Genomic DNA, 17,995 nt, shown 5'->3' with positions numbered 1-17,995 from the left:
TGTTAACCTGGGGCTAATCTATGCTTCTCTGTTCTAAAGCATGGAGCCACTAGACTTTCTCAGTGGAACATCTGTACAAATTTAACATTGGCGAAACATCTTTGTTCCCTTACCTTGTTTTCAGAAATGTCAGAACCATTTTTTGTTGTTGAAATCCTTAAAACAACAAATCAGCCCAGGGCAGATGGTTGTATGATTAAACTTTGGCAGTTATAAGCAGCTGAAAACAGGCTCTTACAATGAAAAATGTTAAGCAGTTTTAACTAATGAAGTGCTGCCAGTTCCACCTATAATTATTTATAAAACTTTTGATATTAAGTGTTCCTTTAAACTGCCTCTCTCCCAATCCCCCTTGTACTTATTTCACTTTGAAGCAATAGTCTGAGGCTCACTAATATGACAGATAGGCACAAACTGCGTTCTGAAAATGTTCCCACATGATATCAGTCCAAGTTATAGTTTGCAATTCTCTTCTCCTTTTCAGGTAGATAATGAACTCCTTGTTATAGTCTTACTTAAGCTATGTCTACACTACCGCCATAAGTCGATCTATGCTACACAACTCCAGCTACGTGAATAACATAGCTGGAATCGACATACCTTAGGTCGAGTTACCACGGGGTCTGTACTGCAGGGGGTTGATGGGAGAAACTCTCCCGTCGACTTACCTTGCTCTTCTCGTCGGGGGTAGAATACAGGGGTCAACTGGAGAGCAGTCTGCTGTCGATTTGGCAGGTCTTCACTTGACCCGCTAAATCGACCACCATCTCAGAGCGTCTATCCTGGCTGTAGTGTAGACCTGCCTTTAGGTTTAATCTACACTAGAAAATTAGGTTGGCATAAGTCACTCAGGAGTGTGAAAAATCCACACCCCTGAACAGTGTAGTTTAGCTGACCTGCATCCCCATATAGACTGTGCTAGGTCGACGGACGAATTCTTCTGTCAACCTACCTACTGTCTCTTGGGGAGGTGGATTACCTATGCTGATGGGAGAATCCCTCCTGTTGGCATAGATAGTGTCTACACTGAAGCGCTGCAGCGTTCTAAGTGTAGACAAGCCTGTAGTTATTTGAGCCATTGATCTAAAATAGAATAGTAGGCTTCCTGTGAGGTGAGGGAAGAGGAAGACAGCTTCTTTGCACGTAAGATTTTCTGTGAAGACTTTCTGCTACTGCTGGTCAGAGAGCATATGCTGAAAGAGCAAAAGCTGTGTTGTGGTAAACTGATGCAGTTGTTTTTTAAACTTAAAGAATCAATAACTTCAAAGATAATTTGAGCAATTAACAAAACAGAAGATAGAACAGAGGCTCACAGAAGAACACTTGTAGGAAATGGGATGGGGACCCCGGACTGGAAATGATGTACCTAGAAGAACCTAATAATGGTAAAAATATTCCTATATTAGATTTGTATAGTTACTTTTTTTCCCATATTCCCTACACCAATAGGAGAATCTTAATGTCCCGTGCTTTGCTCACATTTAGAGGAAACTCCCTTTCTGCCCCATCAAAAAACAACCCTTATTGGAAACTACTGTAGTATTAGGCGATATATGTTGTGTTTTTAAATTAAGGTATTCCAGTTATGTTATGTGATATTCTTGTGACACTCGTATTTTGAATCTGGTTGAAAAGTGGCTATTCTAGAAGCATGTAAATGAGGCAATTACACAATGATCAATAAATGAATAATGCAAACCACTAATCTGACATTCATCTTAATTTCATATTGATGATACTTCTTAAAGGTGATAACTTCTATTTTTTTAACACAGCTACATATTTTGATAAATTAACTGTGGAAATATGGGAAATTCAGATTAGCCTGGTCCCAACAATAGATATTTTATTAAATCTGATATATAAACAAAATGAAACTGGATTATAGCTACTGAAGGATTTAACATTTCATTATCTTTAAGACAGTAAGGCACTCTGCCAAAATATTGAGTTTTGTGTTTCTAAAAAAAGTGTTAAACAAGTAGTATGACAAGTTGAACTAAAACTCGTTACTGTGTAGCATTATCTGCTGATTTATTTTAAAGAAATGCCCTCTTTCTTACAGTAATATCTCCTGATACCAGTGTGTCAGTCTTCAGTTGGCAAGTGAATACATATGGCCAGGGCAAACCATCTACTTATTTGGGCATATTTGACATAAATCGCTGGTACCATGCTCAAATGCCTGATTCTTTAAGGTGAGACTTCATTGGATGTATTTTACGTAGCTTTCAAAATGGTTATAAATGATTAATTGACATCTTACTTGTTTGTATTTACTTTATCTAAGACCAGGGGAATTTCTTCATAATTGCCCCTATTTTGCATTATGGTCGCTGGATGCTGTAGTGAGTATGACTTCTCCACACCACATCTTGGATATTCTGGTACATGAGCGAAGCTTAAGTCGTGGAGTTCCTCCTTCATATCCGCCTCCTGAGCAGTTTTTTAATCCAAGCACCTACACTTTTGGTATGTATTTCAGCTTAGCTGACTTTAGGAGAGCAAGCTTAATAAGAGAATTGAGGTTAACTTGTCATTTATTGATTTATTTTTATTTTTTTTTGTTTCCTATGTGTGACTTTTAACAATTAGAAACACTTATATTTTACTTTCAAAATATTTCTTTAATATTGGAAAGTATTTTAGACACAGATTGCCAAATTTTGATATCTAATGCATTTGTAATATGGCCTGTGAAGAAATGATTGTTATAGAAATTAAATAGTTTTAATTTGTGTACTGTGCTAGAGCTGTTCTATATAGTATACAGCCTAGGTAAAATTTCCACACAGATGTGTGAATGTTGCAAAATCTGTAAGTGAACTAATGAGCCAAATAACTAGTTATTTAGCTTTTTAATCCACTCCCAATATTAACCCCATTTTTAATAGAAGCTGTTTACTTTGTATTGCTGTACCATACCCTCAAAAATGTAGACTTTTAGCCAAGTGCTCTTTGTTTTCTTAGATGCTACTTGTTTGTTGAACTCTGGAGTTATTCACATGACTTGCACTGGGTTTCAGAAGGAGGTACTACTTTTGTTTTTTTCTTTCTAGCTTTCTTTCTGGTATCTAGAAATGTTCATCCTCTGTCATTTGTATTGAACAGACTTATATTTACCAAAGGAGGAGGGAGAGCATTTTGTGCCAAAAGGGCTATATCTTGCCCCATTAAAGTCAGTGGTAAAATTCCTATTGGCTTCAATTGAAACAGGTCCTAAATATGTGTAGATGAGTCTGATGTAGATTTCTCAGGAGGTAACGATAAAACCATATATGACTTGGTTTGAATTCTAGATTATGGAGAGGTAACATCCTTGTCTCTCCATACATAAGGTTGCAACTGTTTCTTTTAAGCCTGGATTTTCATCGTTATACAATTTAGGACAGGTAAAAGATTTGAAAATTTGGTGGATAAGTTAGGATGGAGAGGATTTTGTTTGTGTATTTCATGCATACATGTCCAAGCACAGCTTTCAAGTACTTCATGGATTAGAGCTACTGCAAGAGAGTTTGGACCTGGGACCTTGCATTTTTAGGAGGGAAATTCTTTTCTGAGTTGGAAAAGGGAGAACCAGTTACATTTCACCTCACTAAATTTTTGGTACTTAAGTAGCTATAAACTGAAGTTATACATGTAGTAGGTGTTTCCATATGCAGTAGAAATTGAGTGTAGTTCTGTGCACAACACTTGTGTAGACGAGAGAGTCTTCAGCACGTGTTTACATTACTTCAAAATATTCATGAGCTGAATACTGTCTAGTCCTTACTCCCTCATTAGCTGGCACTTCAGCAGAAATACAGTAACTCCTCACTTAATATTGTAGTTATGTTCCTGAAAAATGCTACTTTAAGCCAAATGATGTTAAACAGATCCAGTTTCCCCATAAGAATTAATATAAATAGGGAGGGCTAGGTTCCAGGGAAACTTTTCACCAGACAAAAGACTACATTTTATTTAACTAACACACACACACACACACACACACACACACACACACACACACACACACACAAAATTCAACATCGTACACAGCAATGATGATGGTGAAGTTGGAGGATGGGATATTTCCCAGGGAATGTCTTACTGCTACGTGATGGTCTAGCAGTCAGCTGAGCCGTCAAGGGTTAACGCATAGTTAATGCAGCCTCACACTCTACAAGGCAGCGCGAATGGAGGGAGGGGAGACAGCATGGCAGAGAGAGACAGATACAGTGTGTGTGTGAGGGAGACGTGCATTGCCCCTTTAAGTATGCTGGCTCTACTCTAAGTACATTGCCTTTTTAACTAGATTAGCAAATGGAGACAGCAGCTGCTGCCAGCAAGCTCCCTCTGTCCTGAGCCCTGTCGTGTCTCCCCAGCTCTGTGGAGATAAGGTAGAGAAGCATGGGGGCGGCAGGAGCGGGGGGAAGAGGGCACCCTCACATTAGCATCCCTCTTCTCCCCCCCCCCCCCCCCACCTCTGCACAGCTAGCTGGAGGCTCCAGGGAGCAGCTCCAAGGCAGAGGGCAGGAGCAGCACACGGCTCTGGGGGGGGGGGGGGGGGGCGGGGGAGGGGAAGGGGAGACAGCTGAACTGCCCAGCAATTGATAGCCTGCTGGGCGGCTGCCGTACAGGGAACTTAGGGGAGCAGGGAGCTAATGGGGGGCTGCCGGTCCACCCTGGTTTCAAGCCCCCACCAGCTAGCTCCAATGGGCTGCTCTTTCTGTAAGCAGTGGACAAAGCAGGTGGCTGCCAAACAACTTGTGGAGTTACTGTAAACTCTGGGGTGCTGGTCAGCCACTCAGGCAAAGAGCTATGGCTGATGCACTTCCGACTTTGTTGCTGTCCCTGTGTGAGAAGCACCTTTAGGTTTGTGTGTATGGGGAAAAAAAAAAAGCCACAAGAGTGTGCATTTCTTTACACTTCTCCAAAGTTGTTCTTGTGATTTAAGACAAATCTGGTAAATTACAACCATGCAGCTCAACTAAGGAGACCAAAAAGTCCCCAAAATTGCACATCTTTTGGCTGTTTTTTCAAATCTCTGTTTCTCCCACGGATCAAAACCGAGAGACTCTCACTAAGTTTTTGGTTTGTGTATGTATAATTTTAGCTTTCATTTCTGCTGGGATGCGAGAGGCAACATTTAAGAAGCAGCATGGTGTGTATATTAATAGAGAAGCTAGACAAATATTTAGACAAGATAGTCTAATGGCCGATGTCTTATTTGAGTAATCTGAGACTTATTTTGTGAATTGTCATTGTTCAGGTATGTGCTTTGTTGCTTTAGTATGCCATCTTAAAGATATACAGTTGTTAAATTTACATGCCAACTTGGTAAAGTATACTTGCAATGTAAGATTTCTTTGCTGCTTCTATTTTGAGAAGGGAAGCATTTTAGGGGTGTTTATAACATTTCTGTTGTAAATAACTACTCATATTTGTCAGTCAAATAAACATCAGAGTTGAATAATTATAGCTGTCTTAATTTGAAATTTTGTCATTAATGTTTCAGACCTTACATTTTTTAAAGAAATCTGGTTCTTCTTTAAATGAAGCCATTCCTGATAACTTCAATAGATGTCTTATCGCTGGCTTGCTCTCTCCGAGACTTATTGATGTACAGCCTTCTAGTTTAAGTCAGGTGAGTATATATTGGCATTTTGTTTAAATGAAATTATTGTAAAACTACAAGAAAATGTAATAAATATCTTCATACGATTTGCCTGTGGGATAAAAAACACACATATGTACTACAGTTGGCTGAAATAATAGATTTTCTAAATGAATGCAAATTAATTTTTATTAAACTGTGTAAGTCCTATAGATCAACTTGAGCTGGAGAATCACTTAATTTGGTGTCAAAAATTTTTGTATCCATTGCTGAACTATGAATATATTGACATGGACTTACTCTTGACCTTCTACTCTAGTAATAAACTTGTGCACTGTGGTGATGTGGAACTTGCTTAGGATTTTCCTTTGATACAGTGTTCTTTTTACGTATAGAAAGAGCTATAGCAAAGCTTTTGAAAGAGAAAGTTGAAATAGGATTTTAAATTCTAGAAATCTGAGCATCATAACTTCTGTGTAAATTACTGTGAATAAATTATTTTTACTGGAAAGGAATGAATGTTTTACAGTGTTCAAGATCAGAAGGTCAAGTAGTCCTAAGGGTAAACCACAGCATAATGATCAGAAGGATTGGTTTACCTAAAATAACAGTAAAAATACACTTGCCTAAAATCAACTGTTCATTTTAACATTGCATGACAATGCTTAGCTGTTGCCTACGTTTTCTGACAGGAAAAACATCATGCTGTCTGTTGAACTTGCTAGTGTTGAAATTTGCATAGTGGGGTTGAGATAGAGGGGAAGCTACTAAAAATGAGCTTAAGCTGAAAAACCCAAACATCTTATTGTAAAGTGTATCGACTTTGAAAACTGTTTCCCACCACCAGAGCTAGGATCATTGGGAATTCCGATGATGGCATTAAAGATAGAACTGTGAAACAAAACAAAATTGGTTCTACCTTCTTCTGCTCTTTAAGGTTGTATTAAAAACTACTTGATGCACTTCCAGCAGAAAGAAGCCACCTTCTTCTTGTTCTCGTGAGAAATACCTGATTTTTTCACTTACCTTCCTTGTTAACAGACTTTCCCAAGATTATTGGAAAGATGTGATTTTTAGCTGTACTTCTTACTTCTCCAGCCAAAATATGTATTTTGAAGGCAGGAATAGTGAAGTCCTTATATTGTAATAAAACAGTAAAGTGCAAGAAACCCTTACCAAAGAACTGTTTTCATTGTGTTGCTCCTTTTTCATAAAACTGTTGCTAGTTTTCAAATCTCTGGACAGTAGGGTCAACAAACAGCAAGCGCACCGATGTCTTTCCCCCAGCGCACTTATAGCATATAGGTATTTCTTCCTATTCTTTGGTGTGTCCTACCCCTAATCACAGAGTAAATAACTTTTTAGAATTCAGTATTTGAAGGGATGAAAAGGATAAGAGGCAAACTCTGTTAAACACTTTGAAACTCTGCTTTTGGAACGTTTTATCTACAGCTAAGATGGTCTGGAAAGAATCATCTGGGGGTAGAAAATTTCTAATCATACTTTACTAATTTTGTGCTGATTTTGTTCAAACGTAATAACTGGTTTGTTTTTGGCATCCAGATACATTGCATACAGTTAGAAATAAATCTTATTTACTATTGCTGGCTTGAAAGCATTTGAATCTTTTTTACTATCTATTTTATCTCTGTTACATTTTTAGGAGGAGCAGTTAGAAGCTATATTATCTGCTGCTGTCCAAACAAGTTCTTTAGGACTTCTTACTGGCTGCATCAAACAGTGGACAGCTGAAGGTAATGTTCTGCTTTTTATTAATTTTATTCTTTGTCCTAGACAAGAATTTGTTCTCATGGTTTTTTTGGTTTTTTAAATAGAACAACCAAACTCAGCTGCTAACCTGCGCTTTGTTCTCGAGTGGACATGGAATAAAGTGATTTACACAAAAGATGAGTTTGACCGAATGTGTAAGTACTAGAGTATAGTAATTTTCCAGGAATTAAGTGTTATATTTCCTAACTTGAATACATGCAGTAATGCGGGTGTATTAGTACTTCACATGATAGTTTGTATGTACGCAGAAATGCTTTTAACTCTTTTCCTGAAGTTGTGTACAGACTAACCATATGATGTTTGTCCTTTATAAGGTGTCCCACTGTTTGATGGCTCATGTAACTTCATTGATCCACAGACTATACAGTCTCTTCAGCACTGCCAATTGCTTCTTAGCAACCTTAGCACAGTCTTGAACTGCTTTCTGACAGAAGCACAAGAGCTCACTGAGAGAGGTTTGTAACAGTATTATCAACCTGAGTATGTTTTATTATGAAATGTGTTTTCTAAGGTAGAGGAATAGGCCTGAAAGCGTGAGCTTTCCCTATTTTCCCTTTTTCAGTTTTACTTTTTTTTTCTTAATTTTCTCCAGCTTGCAAAGGAGGATCAAGCTGCTTGTTTGGAACTGGCAATCAGGTTCAGCAGCTGGGAGAAGGATTGAGTCTGTGGGTGGGGAACGTTGCAGTTGTCAGTTAACCCCCAGGGAGGAGGCTATGGGAGGTTGCTTACTGAGTGTGGATGTGGGTGGAATAGGGTAGTCAGCTCAAGAAGTTGTGTAAGAGGCCACTGGCTGGAACAGGGGTGGGGAATCTTTTTTTCTATCGGGGCTACTGACCAACAGAAAAGATCAGTTGCGGGCAACACGCAGCCCCGTGGGGAGGCTCGGGGCTTCCCCTAGATCCTGGGGTGGGGCCAAAAATGAGGGGTGCAGGAGGGGGCTCTGGGCTGGGGCAGGAGGTTGGGGTGCAGGAGGGAATGAAGGCTCCGGCTGGAGGTATGGGCTCTGGGGTGGGGCTGGGGATGAGGGGTTTGGGGTGCAGGAGGGTCTCCGGGCTGGGGCAGAGGGGTTTGGAGTGCAGGAGTGGGCTCAGAGCTGGGGCAGAGGGTTGGGATGTGGGTGAGGGCATGGGGCCTGGGAGGGAGTCAGGGTATGGGAGGGAGGTCCAACCTGGGGCAGGGGGTTTGGGGTGCGGCCAGGCAGTGCTTACCTCAGGGTGCTCCCGGTCGGCAGCGCAGCAGGGCTAAGGCAGGCTCCCTGCCTGCGGGGCTCCATGCTGCTCCCAGAAGCAGCCACCATGTCTGGCCCCTAGGTGGAAGGGTCAGGGGGCTCTGTGTGGTGCACGCTGTCCCCCGCAGCTCCCATTGGCTGTGGTTCCCAGCAAATGGGAGCTGCGTAGCCGGCACTGGGGGAGGGGGCAGCGCGCAGAGCTTACCTGATAGCCCTGGCTCCTAGAACATGCCAGCCATTTCTGGGAGCTGCACAGAGTCAACCAGACTTTTAAGAGCCTGGCAACCCTTGCTTCTCCCCACAGCATGGTGAGCTGTCACGGAGACTTGCTGTGGGCCAGAAATAATGAAGCAGCAGGCTGGATCTGGCCTGCGGGCCATAGGTTCCCCATCTCTGGGTTAGAAGCTGCAGCCCCTAGGGTGAGGTGTATGTTAGTAATACCCAAGAATTTTCTTGCCACTTCATGAAGCCTGAAGTCTTGAATAGGGTGAGAGCTGTCTCTCAAAAATAAAGGGGGTGGGGGGGAATCCAGGGCTTAAGGAGCTCTAAAATAGCAAATCCAGGTGTCTCCATAAGAAATGCAAAGGAGAAACTGTAAAGGAACAGTTGTTTCCAAGGGTTGATTAGAAATAAGAAATGGAAAAATTTCTTGAATGCTTTCAATACAATAAAAAAGAACCAGTTTATCAATGTCATCATAATTAATATTTTTGGTAACTGAAGGAGTTGAATGGCAACATAATTTTATAAACTCTTTCCAGGTTTTACGGATTTGACAAATAAGCAGGTTGTAACCAGCCTCATTTCTCAATATTCCCATGTGGTCATTTGGTTCTGCCGATCCAGTCTCCTTCCAGAGGGTTTAGGTAAGTTTTGAACAATAACGCACTTCAGATGTGACAGGCGCTTATCACTTTGTGCAATATTTGCTTCCTACAGAAAAATTCTTAAAGCCATATTTTGGTAAATTACTTTTATCAACGAATCGTGTTGGTACAGCTGTAATGTATACTTAAGTTTAGTCAACATAGACTAACCTTTTATGTAATTGTGTTAATCCAGTTCCAACGCTGGCTTTACTTTTAAGTATTCCACACATTTTGGTAAATATTTACTTGTGGTGGTAAACTCCTCCTTCCATAAAAAGTCTCTTACTAGGTTTAGAACTTGGTGTATTCAGTTTCCTAGCTAAATGTCCTTATATAGCCAGTATTTTGATAGCGTTTTTTTATGCCTTAAAAACGCAGTATCGGCTTACATAGATGTAGAAAACAATCTGCCTATAAATGCTCCCTTTACAAATTTAGAAAAGCAGTCCCCATCTGAGATCACCTAAAGATATATTTTATTCTGCTGGGGAAAGATAACACAGAAACTCTTTTTTACTTCATATGATCTGAATTACCCAGTAATCTTTATGGGATAATTTTCACATATGGGTCACTTACTAAATTGAGGAATGAAGTGAACCTTGTGGCTTACTGCTGTCTTACTAAAAAAAAAATTTAAAAGAACAGAATTAGAATCACTTTCTTCCAAAGTTGTCAAATTGCTTGTTCTTAATATTAAAAATGAAACTCAGCAATTTAGTCTGTTTCAATTCTTTTAAAATTACTTCAGATTTTATTAAGCTTCTTGAACTACGTACTTTTTCTCTGTTGCATGTAGATGATGATATGCAGTTGTCTAGGCCTTTCTACAATTACCCACTGATACAAAGCTACTGTACTGGTCATAGACAGAAACTAGAGCGCTTGTCAAGGTAAGGTTCGTTCATAAACACACCCACCACTGAATTCAGAGGGACTGCTTTCATATGTAAAGGTTGGGGAGGGGTGTTCTTGGGCCCAGGGCCACTGTTTGTCTGTTTGAAGTAAAGTGAAACAATCCTTGACCTGATTTTAGAAATATATTGGGTAATACTGTAAATAATTTAATCCAAAGGCTAAACTGTGTGACTTCTGCAGTTCAAAAAGGTGGTTTATTTGGTTACGTGGCATTTAATGGTCTCTGATTCAAAACAGATAGGCAGCACCAAGTTTCCAAAATTTTTGTTTAGGCATGCAAAGATGAACTATTCAACAAGGGTTAGCTCTTTAAATGACTATTTGATAAGACATGATGTCTGTTTTAGGACTAAATCCCTTTTTTGGAGTTCACTTGTGTACATTTTTATACTGCAAGAAGGTGGCCTTCACCGTTGTGTTCAGTTGGAACATTTAAAGAACTAGCCCTCTTCTAACTTGGTACCCAGTTAGAAATTACATCTTTATCTGAACTTTTTACAGACTTGTTTATTTTTCATGTGAAATGTCTTGACTGGGATTAATACAGATCTAAAATCTAAAATCACACTGATACAAACCAAATAGAAATAATTATAAAATTTTTCCAGTAGGATTGGAGCTAAGAAAGATAGTAGAGAGAAGGTGGAAAAATACAGCAGACACTCAGGCCTTGTCTACACTACAAAATTAGGTCAACCGAAGTTGATGTACAGCCACCGCAGTAATTAAAGTGGTGGTTCACATGCACACTATGCTCCTTCTGTTGGTCGTGTGCGTCCTCACTGGAAGCACTTCCACCGACTGAAGTGGGGCATTGTGGGGTACTGGCAGTTCTTGGAGCTCTGTTGTCCTGGGGCTCACAGCCAAGAGACGATGTAAGTAACGCAGTGTCTACACAGACATTGCCTCGCTCTAACTACATCAATTTAAGTGCTACACCTCTTGTAGAGGTGGAGTTAAGTCAATGTAATGGGCGACTTACATTAGCGGGAGCAACGTTATAGTGTAGACACTTTAGAGTAAGGTTGATGTAAGCTGCCCTACGTCGACCTAACTGCAGTGTAGACCAGGCCTTATCCTATTAACTCTGTTTAACATATTTTATCAGAGAGGTAGCCGTGTTTAGTCTGTATCCACAAAAACAAGGAGTCCCGTGATACCTTAAAGACTACCATATTGATGCCCAAATCAGTCTTAGTCTTTAAGGTGTTACTGGACTCCTCGTTGTTTTTAACGTCGTTGGGAATTTGCAGGTGGTACTTTTGCCACCAAGAGTCTCCAGTGGTGTTTGATGAATGGAATTAAAATTACTATTAAAGGTGTGTGTGTGTGTGTGTGTCACTAGACTTCAAACCAGTGTGTTTCCCTTGTTCATATCAACATCTATGTACAGCACAGCTGCATGAAATTGGAATTTTTTCGATGGCAAAAGTGAGATTAGAAAGCAAAACATGAATTTTCCTTAATTTTGGCTGAGTATTTCTGTGTTGGCACACTTAGAAAATACTTTGTGGTGATAGATCTATACAAAAAGAATAGTTGTTCTTCCAGTAGTGTCCCTATGGGTGCTCCACCGTAGGTATGTCTGCGTCCCCGCACTGCTGATTGAAGAACTTCGGTAGCAGCATCCATTGGGCCTGCACATGCGCTGTCTCTCCTTTTGCTGCGCCATGAGGCTAGCCAGTGTGCACGGGCTAACTGTCCTCAGTTCCGTCTCATCTGCCCCTGGTGAGAGAGAGAGAGAGAGAGAGCCATTAGCAGTCTGTTTAAGGCTATTGTTCTTCTGTTCGCAGTTAGTTTTCCCCAGTTCTGGTTGTAGTTCTGTTTGTTTTTCCTACTTTTCAAAAAAAAAAAGTCAACCCCTCTTTCTTCGCCCCCCCACCCCAAAACAAACAAACAAACAAACCCCCAACTCCCCCCCCCCCTTTCTTTTCTTCCCGCCTTTTTCTGCTGGGGAGACCCTTCCCCTTAGTGGGGTATGCCAGGCTTCAAGAAGTGCCACACTTGTAATGAGGTGATCCCGATTGTGGATAAGCACTTTGTCAAGGTTCCTTCCCCACTCTGAACTCTAGGGTACAGATGTGGGGACCTGCATGAAAACTCCCCTAAGCTTAATTTTACCAGCTTAGGTTAAAACTTCCCCAAGGTACAAACTATTTTTAACTTTTGTCCCTGGACTTTATTGCTGCCACCACCAAGCGTCTAATAAATATAACAGGGAAAGAGGCCACTTGGAAATGTCTTTCCCCCAAAAAATCCCCCCAAGCCCTACACCCCCCATTCCTGGGGAAGGCTTGATAAAAATCCTCACCAATTTGCATAGGTGAACACAGACCCAAACCCTTGGATCTTAAGAACAATGAGAAAGCAATCAGGTTCTTAGAAGAAGAATTTTAATTAAAGAAAAAGTAAAAGAATCACCTCTGTAAAATCAGGATGGTAAATACCTTACAGGGTAATCAGATTCAAAACATAGAGAATCCCTCTAGCTAAACCTTAAGTTACAAAAAGACACACAAACAGGAATATACATTCCATTCAGCACAACTTATTTTATCAGCCATTTAAAACAGAATCTAACGCATATCTAACTAGATTACTTACTGACATTTTACAAGAGTTCTGACCCGCATTCCTGCTCTGCTCCCGGCAAAAACAACACACAGACGGAGAGAACCTTTTGTTCCCTCCCCCCCATCCTCCCATCCCCTCTCCAGCTTTGAAAGTATCTTGTCTCCTCGTTGTTTCATTTTGGTCAGGTGCCAGCGAGATTGTCTTAGCTTCTTAACCCTTTACAGGTGAAAGGGTTTTTCCTCTGGCCAGGAGGGATTTAAAGGTGTTTACCCTTCCCTTTATGTTTATGACACGCCACCCAAATCACAGATAGGGTGAAATGCTGGCTGTGATTTCTTCCTGGAGCTCTAGGAGAAAACAGAGTTAATAAGACACATGCATCTCTAAATATACTACCGAGTATATAAAGACTAACAATATTTTCCACATCTCAAGGATGATTTTAACCAGTTGATTCTGGGAAACTTTCACGGGAGAGTGCATCAGCCACTTTGTTAGAAGCTCCTGAGATGTGCTGTTTGTTGAAATCAAAATCTTGGAGAGCTAAACTCCACTGAATAAGTTTTTTGTTTTTTCCTGTGGCGGTATGAAGCCACTGTAGCGCAGCATGGTCGGTTTGCAGGTGGAAACGCCGTCCCCAAACATATGGGCGTAGCTTTTCCAGAGCGTAGACAATGGCATAACATTCTTTTTCACTGACTGACCAGTTGCTTTCCCTCTCAGACAGCTTCTTGCTGAGAAACACTACAGGGTGGAATTCTTGATCTGGTCCTTCCTGCATTAAAACTGCTCCCACACCATGCTCGGACGCATCTGTGGTTACTAGGAACGGTTTGTCAAAGTCTGGGGCCCTAAGCACAGGGTCAGACATGAGTGTCGCTTTAAGCTGCTTAAAAGCCTTCTGACACTCTTCGGCCCACTGAACGGCATTTGGCTGTTTCTTTTTGGTTAGGTCTATCAGTGGGGCGGCGATATGGCTGTATTGCGGTACAAATCGCCTGTAATATCCGGCCAAGCCTAAGAAGGATTGGACCTGTTTCTTTGACTTTGGGACAGGCCACTTTTGGATAGCATCCACTTTGGCCTGTAGGGGTCGATAGTTCCTTGACCCACGTGGTGTCCAAGGTAAGTCACTCTGTTTAGGCCTATTTGACACTTCTTAGCCTTAACAGTTAGTCCTGCCTCCATTATGCGCTCGAAGACTTTTTGTAGATGTTTTAGGTGTTCTGCCCAGGAATCCGAAAATATGGCCACATTGTCAAGGTAGGCGACTGCATATTCTCCCAATCCCGCTAGGAGACCATCTACAAGTCTTTGGAAGGTGGCGGGTGCATTCCGCAGCCCGAAAGGGAGTACATTAAATTCACACAGCCCGACATGTGGGGTGAAGGCTGACCTTTCCTTGGCGGGTTCATCTAGCGGTACCTGCCAGTACCCCTTGGTTAAGTCCAAGGTAGAGATGAACTGGGCCCGTCCCAGTTTCTCTAATAGTTCATCCGTGCATGGCATTGGATAGTTGTCTGGGCAAGTTACAACGTTTAGCTTACGGTAGTACATGCAGAAACGTATCTCCCCATCTGGTTTGGGAACTAAACCACTGGAGATGCCCATGCGCTGCCAGAGGGGTGGATTACCCCCATTTGTAGCATATCCTGGATCTCCCATTCTATAGCAGTTTTAGCTTGAGGAGACACCCGGTAAGGTTGGACTTTAATTGGGCGAGCATTACTTGTGTCAATGGAGTGGTATGCCCGTTCAGTCAGTCTTGGGGTGACTGAGAACGTCGGCCCATAGCTAGTGCACAGCTCCTTGATCTGCTGTCACTGCATACGCCCAAGGGTCATGGAGAGGTTCACCTCTTCCACGCCACCAGCACTTTTCCCTTCGTAGTAGACACCTTCAGGCCACTCAGCGTCGTCTCCTCCCTGGGCTGTAAACTGACAAACCTTTAATTCTCTGAATAAAAGGGCTTTAGAGAATTAATATGGTACACCTTAGGCTTTCGGTTGGAGGTGGGGAATGCTATGAGATAATTAACAGCTCCCAGGTGCTCCTGGACCGTGAATGGCCTTTCCCACGGCGCTTCCATTTTATGGGCCTGGAGTGCCTTTAAGACTATGACCTGGTCCCCTACTTTGAAGGAACGCTCTCTGGCATTTTTATCATACCAGGCTTTTTGCTCTTTTTGAGCATCCTGTAGGTTTTCTTTAGCAAGGGCTAAAGAGGTTCGGAGGGTTTTGTAGGTTGGTTACAAAGTCCAGAATGTTAGTTCCTGGAGAAGGTGTAAATCCCTCCCATTGCTGCTTCACCAGCTGTAATGGCCCCTTAACCTCGTGGCCATATACAAGTTCAAATGAGGTGATCCCGGTTGTGGATAAGCACTCTCAGCACAAACTGTTGCCTCAGTGAAGTCCGAGTGCACCCTCTGCCAGCAGCTCCAGCTAAGATCCCGCAAGGACAGAGAGCTCCACCAGAAGATTATCTTTGTGGAGGCAGCTCTCTAACCTCAATTTCCTGGCAGATGTGAGTTGTCCCCACAACCTTCAACTTCTAAGCGAAGTGGGTCGAAGAAACAGGCTGGGGACTCCTCTTGTAAGTCCTCCAAGAAGAGGACAGGAAGTCCCCTAAGTGAGCCTGGGGATAGCTGCAAGTGATCTCCATCTCACTCGGTATCCTCAGCACCGCTGGCACCGAGACCACAGTCCGGCACCAATGCACAGCGACTGTCAGCTACTGGTACCATTGACAGGCCCGTGGACCCTATGGGCACCGACTCTTTGGTACCGAGAGACAAGAAGGCGCTCCTGGTACCGAGTCTACCTCGGTATCACCAGCGGTGGCTCGCCCAGTACCTGAGAGACTGGTACACACCAGGTTGCCATCTCCCCCGCCATTGGGACATTTGGTATCAGTGGAATTCCATCACACCAAAGACCTCAGCGTGCGGGATGCACCTGAATCCCCGCCTTGATACCGATATCGTGGCAGCAAGCCTTTACCAGGCATGGGGGATATCCACTCAATCATGCCATGCCCTTCCACTATCTAGTGAGGATTCAGACAGTGTGCCAAAGGAAGTGGTCTCACAGTATTCCCAGAGTTCTCAACAAGTTTGTCAGGGCTCAGCAGTTCAAGATGGTCACCTTATCAATGATCATTCCGACATTGGAATAGGGAGACTGGTTTTCGGCCCTCGACATCCAGGATGCCTACTTTCACATCTAGATGCTACTGGCTCACAGACAATTTCTCAGGTTCATTCTGGGACAGGATCATTATCAATGCAGAGTCCTTCCCTTTGGGCTGTCATCGGCCCCGAGACTATTCACCAAAGTTCTCTGTGGTAGCCACTCACTTATGCTCAGAAGAGAGAATGATTTACCCATACCTGGATGAGTGTCCTCAGAGCCTGATCTCTCCAGGAGGCCCACAAAGCTGTCAACACTACGATACGCTTGTTTACAGAACTGTGTTTACAGCTCAACACCCAGAAGTCAACTCTCACCCCCAGTGCAATGCCTGGAATTCATAGGGGCTGACCTACATGCCATACAGGTCAACACTCTCCTACCTCAACATAGGTTCCTATCCCTGGTTTCACTCATAGGCAGTGTTCATTACAGTCCACAGATGCCAGCCAGAGTCTGTCTCCAACTCTTGGGACACATGGCAGCAGGCACAGCAGTGATACCACACACCAGACTCCACGTGCAATCCCTCCAACTATGGGTCAGTTCAGCTTACAGACCAAAGAGGGACCGATTGGACAAACCCCTGTAACTACCCACCAGCTTCGAAAATTCCTTAAACTGTTGGAAAGACCCAACTAATGTGTGAAAGGGATCTCCTTCTCGTACACGTCACTGTCGTTGCTCCTTACCACCATCACTTATAGGGTAGGGCACACATTTAAACTGCCTCACAACGCAAGGCTAATAGTCACCTACAGAGATGTCTCTGTAGTCTCCTCAAATTGAGAGTGGTCAGGAATGCCTGTGCACGTTTCCTCCCATTGATCACAGGATCACATACAAAGATCCGAACACAACAGAGCCTGCATGTACTACATCAACCATTGTGGGGGCCAGGTCGCCCTCCCTGTGCACAGAGGCAATGAGACTATGTAACTGGTACATCTCTCACAACATCACTTTATCCGTGGCTTACCTGCAGAACTCTATAGCGGACAACCTCAGTCACAGATTCCCACAAAATCATGAGTGGCAGATGCACCTGTCAGTACTCCACAACCTGTTCACATGATGGGGAAAACAGTACACAAACTTGTATTCATGACTTACCAGAACAAGACATGTCCCTGCTTCTGCTCCAGGGCAGGGATGGGACAGCTCTCTATGGATGATGCTTTTCTTCTGTCCTTGGACACTTAACTCACAATGGAAGACTCCTGTCTACTCTTAATGGAATTTCCTGCCACGACTAAGCAAAGTCATGCATGGACATGTGACTTGCTCATGTGACTCCAAACTCCATCTTTTACCTGTAATTTTCCACTAGTTGTGCTGAGGGCTTTGTTTGAAACAATGGATTTCCCGCCACATGGCAGAAGCTATAAAAGGCCTTGGATTGGAAACATCTCCATTTTTCCTGCTCAAGCCTCTGGACTATGGACTTATACTTACAGCAGTATTCTAACCAAGGGACTGAGGGCCTTCCAATGATTTGGAAGCAACCAGAGACTTGACTTAAGCCAGCAGTTTATTCCATCACTGCTACAAGCCTGAACCAAGAACTTTGCGATTATTGTATGTATTTGATTCCTTTAACCAATTGTAACTTTCAACTTTTTTCTTTTTATAAATAAACCTTTAGATTTTAGATACTAAAGCAGGGGTGGCCAATCTGAGCCTGAGAAGGAGTCAGAATTTACCAGTGAACATTGCCAAAGAGCCACAGTGATACATCAGCAGCCCCCCATCAGCTCCCCCCCCACTCCCAGCGCCTCCCACCCACTGACAGCCCCACCAATCAGTGCCTCCCCTTCCCTCCTGATCAGCT

General features: G+C 42.7%; 1 protein-coding gene across 2 annotated transcripts in view; it reads left to right on the top strand.

The window, feature by feature from the left end:
- The window catches only part of AHCTF1 (AT-hook containing transcription factor 1), an 82,797-nt gene that overhangs the window by 31,290 nt on the left and 33,512 nt on the right, over positions 1 to 17,995 (top strand). For both annotated transcript variants that reach the window (XM_037895371.2, XM_037895372.2), the window contains exons 9-17: positions 2,066 to 2,198; positions 2,291 to 2,472; positions 2,971 to 3,032; positions 5,498 to 5,626; positions 7,260 to 7,350; positions 7,432 to 7,521; positions 7,702 to 7,842; positions 9,377 to 9,481; positions 10,284 to 10,377. In XM_037895371.2, the coding sequence (XP_037751299.1) occupies positions 2,066 to 2,198; positions 2,291 to 2,472; positions 2,971 to 3,032; positions 5,498 to 5,626; positions 7,260 to 7,350; positions 7,432 to 7,521; positions 7,702 to 7,842; positions 9,377 to 9,481; positions 10,284 to 10,377 (1,027 nt within the window). The remainder of the gene's footprint in view (positions 1 to 2,065; positions 2,199 to 2,290; positions 2,473 to 2,970; positions 3,033 to 5,497; positions 5,627 to 7,259; positions 7,351 to 7,431; positions 7,522 to 7,701; positions 7,843 to 9,376; positions 9,482 to 10,283; positions 10,378 to 17,995) is intronic.

Source organism: Chelonia mydas, chromosome 3 (assembly GCF_015237465.2).
Source record: "Chelonia mydas isolate rCheMyd1 chromosome 3, rCheMyd1.pri.v2, whole genome shotgun sequence".
NCBI lineage: Eukaryota > Metazoa > Chordata > Testudines > Cheloniidae > Chelonia > Chelonia mydas.
This window is presented reverse-complemented; position numbering and strand designations above follow the sequence as displayed.